Below are 2,485 nucleotides of genomic sequence, written 5' to 3'. Positions count from 1 at the left end.
GATCAGAAGCCAGCTCTCGGGGCAGCACCACCTTTTCCGGACACTTCAGCAGACAATGAGTTTCTGGTTAAAGGGGCAGAAAGACCTTATTATATGTAATGATGAGTGGAAATAGGTTGGTATCAGGAAGTTTAGCTTGACCTGTAAATTCAGGTTTTCCAGAACACTGTGATCCCCATAGCTGCTTTCTCCCCCCACTTCCCACCCAAGATGGAAGTGCCTGAGTGGAATAGCAAACTATTTCCTTGAGAGATTAATCTCCCTGTCTTTGAGAAACACACTTTTCTGACTCAAAAATTCACTTTTTTCCCCAATAGCTGTTTTACTGTCAATTGGAACTTCATTTCTACTGTGTACAGGGAAAATGAACATGTTTTACTAAATGACTTGAAATTTCAGCTGACTTTTTTTTAATGAGTAAGCATCTGTTCTTTAATATTGCCCCCTTAAATGTGAGACTCAAATCTCTACATTACATTGTTGTATATCCAGTGTAATATAGGAAACCATTGATAAGAATACATTAAATGAGGCTGTTACTACAACAAGCTAAGTGTCACATCTTTATAAGTTACAAGAAAGAGATATTGTTAAGCTTTTAATAAGAACATTTTTTTTTCTTTTCTGTAAATCCACAGTGTCTACGACCTATAATATGGATTAACATTGCACAGTCAAAGGTGTTTTCATGCAAACATTGCACAGCCAAAGAGCAACATGACATTAAAAATACAGAGACGGGGCCTTTTTGCATACCCCAAATCATAAACTTAAATTTATACAATAGATATTCTCAACCAATGCCCTCCACAGAAGAAGCTGTCACTGAAGCACACTGCTCAGGTTCTGTAAGAATGAAAAAGTCTCTTATGCATGTGTTTAGCATCTCCTCTGTCCCCATTTAATATCTGCTAGACAAGTCACAAAGACTTCCGACAGGGTAGCAACAGATGATCTCCTTGAAGGTATTCCTCAGCTCTTGGCTCCGGAGTGCATAAATGAGCGGGTCAATGATGGAATTACACATGAGCAGTATGAGATATAAGTTAAAGTGAGACATGAAGCACGCACAGTATGGATTCTGGGGACAAGAGATGTAGAATATTAAGTGGAGGAAGAATGGCGCCCAGCAGACAACAAAGACCCCAATCAGTATGGTCAAGGTGATCGCCCCCTTCATGTTGGCACCTTGGCGGATGGTGCCGGTGCCCGGGAGGACAGCGATCCTCTTCATGTGAAGCCTGGCCATGAGGAACATGTGGACATAGAGGGAGGCCATGAGAGCCAGCATGGTGAGGAACACGCTGATGAGGCAGATGATGACCACGCTGCTGTCTGAGTAAATGATGAACAGAATGCCCGCCACCGTGCAGGCTGCCCAGATACAGCTCAGGATGATCCCCACCCGCTTAACCGTCATGATGTTATGGTACTGGAGAGCATAAAAGATAGTAAAGTACCTGTCCACTGCGATGGCAAGCAGGCTGCAAATGGATGCGAGCAAGGAGCTACAGATGACCGAGTCAATGACATTGTCAATGTTCATGGTGAAACTCTGCGCACCCGTGTCTGTGCCGTTCAGCAGGATGATGGCAATCGTTTCGGATCCGTTCGAGACACTCACCAGCATATCAGCCACAGCCAGGCTGCAGATGAAAAAGTACATGGGGGAATGCAGGTTCTTGTTCTTGGCGATGGCCACAATCACCAGGATATTCTCCAACAAGCTGATGGCGCCCAGAGTCACAAACACCTCAGGAGAGACGTAAAGTTGCTGGTGGCACCCTCCATCGGAGTAGTTTTTCCCCAGGGGCTCGCTGGCGTTGCTGTGCAGCCTGTGGGTGCTGAGGTTCCGGAAGTGGAGAGAGGCGTGCATTCTGTGGTGGTGAGTGGAATTCATCCTGGGTCAGTGGATTCAAATCCCCTCTCAACTGCTTCAGCTCCTGGGTCAGGTGGCCTCAGGGATTTTCTGCAGGTCTTTTTCTGTCCTTTATGAGGCTGAAAGTGGCATGCCCGTTGTGAAGAACTGTCACATGCTCCACAGCTTGAAATGGAAGTTTTAGCCTCTTTCAGGTACTGCTCTCATCCCTATCCCTGTCCCTTTAAAATCTTTGCCTTCAAAGTGCTTATTCTCAGTCAAAAGAGTCTGCTGTTTGCTTTTTGTTTTTTTGTTTTTTGGTTCTCACTTTCAGTTTAACTGTAGTCCTAGGCATCCAAGTCTTTTCAAAATGATTCTCCTAGGAGCTGCGGTGCCAATGGGAGACAGTGTGTGTGCACATGCCCACATCAGCTGCCTCTCAGAGGCTCCCACCAGCATTGCTCTGAGTGTTAGTAGCTGCTGCTGATTTTATGGTGTGTGGAGGGGAAAAAAATGTTCGGAGTGGCTCCTCCTCTGCTTTCGTTTGACCAATCCAAGTCCCGTGGAAGACAGATGCTGGTGATGCTCAGGGATACAAACTGCAGGCAGCTCTGAGTCAGATGCAGA

General features: G+C 45.6%; 1 protein-coding gene across 1 annotated transcript; it reads right to left on the bottom strand.

Moving 5' to 3' along the window:
* Positions 1–829: 829 nt before the first annotated feature.
* Positions 830–2,235, bottom strand: MC4R (melanocortin 4 receptor). Its single transcript, XM_036323089.1, has one exon. The coding sequence runs from the start codon at positions 1,898–1,900 to the stop codon at positions 902–904; it is 999 nt and encodes a 332-aa protein (XP_036178982.1). The 5' UTR covers positions 1,901–2,235; the 3' UTR covers positions 830–901.
* Positions 2,236–2,485: the final 250 nt, after the last annotated feature.

Source organism: Myotis myotis, unplaced genomic scaffold, assembly GCF_014108235.1.
Source record: "Myotis myotis isolate mMyoMyo1 unplaced genomic scaffold, mMyoMyo1.p scaffold_m19_p_9, whole genome shotgun sequence".
NCBI lineage: Eukaryota > Metazoa > Chordata > Mammalia > Chiroptera > Vespertilionidae > Myotis > Myotis myotis.
Note: the sequence above shows the minus strand (reverse complement) of the source record. Positions and strands in the feature narration are given on the sequence as shown.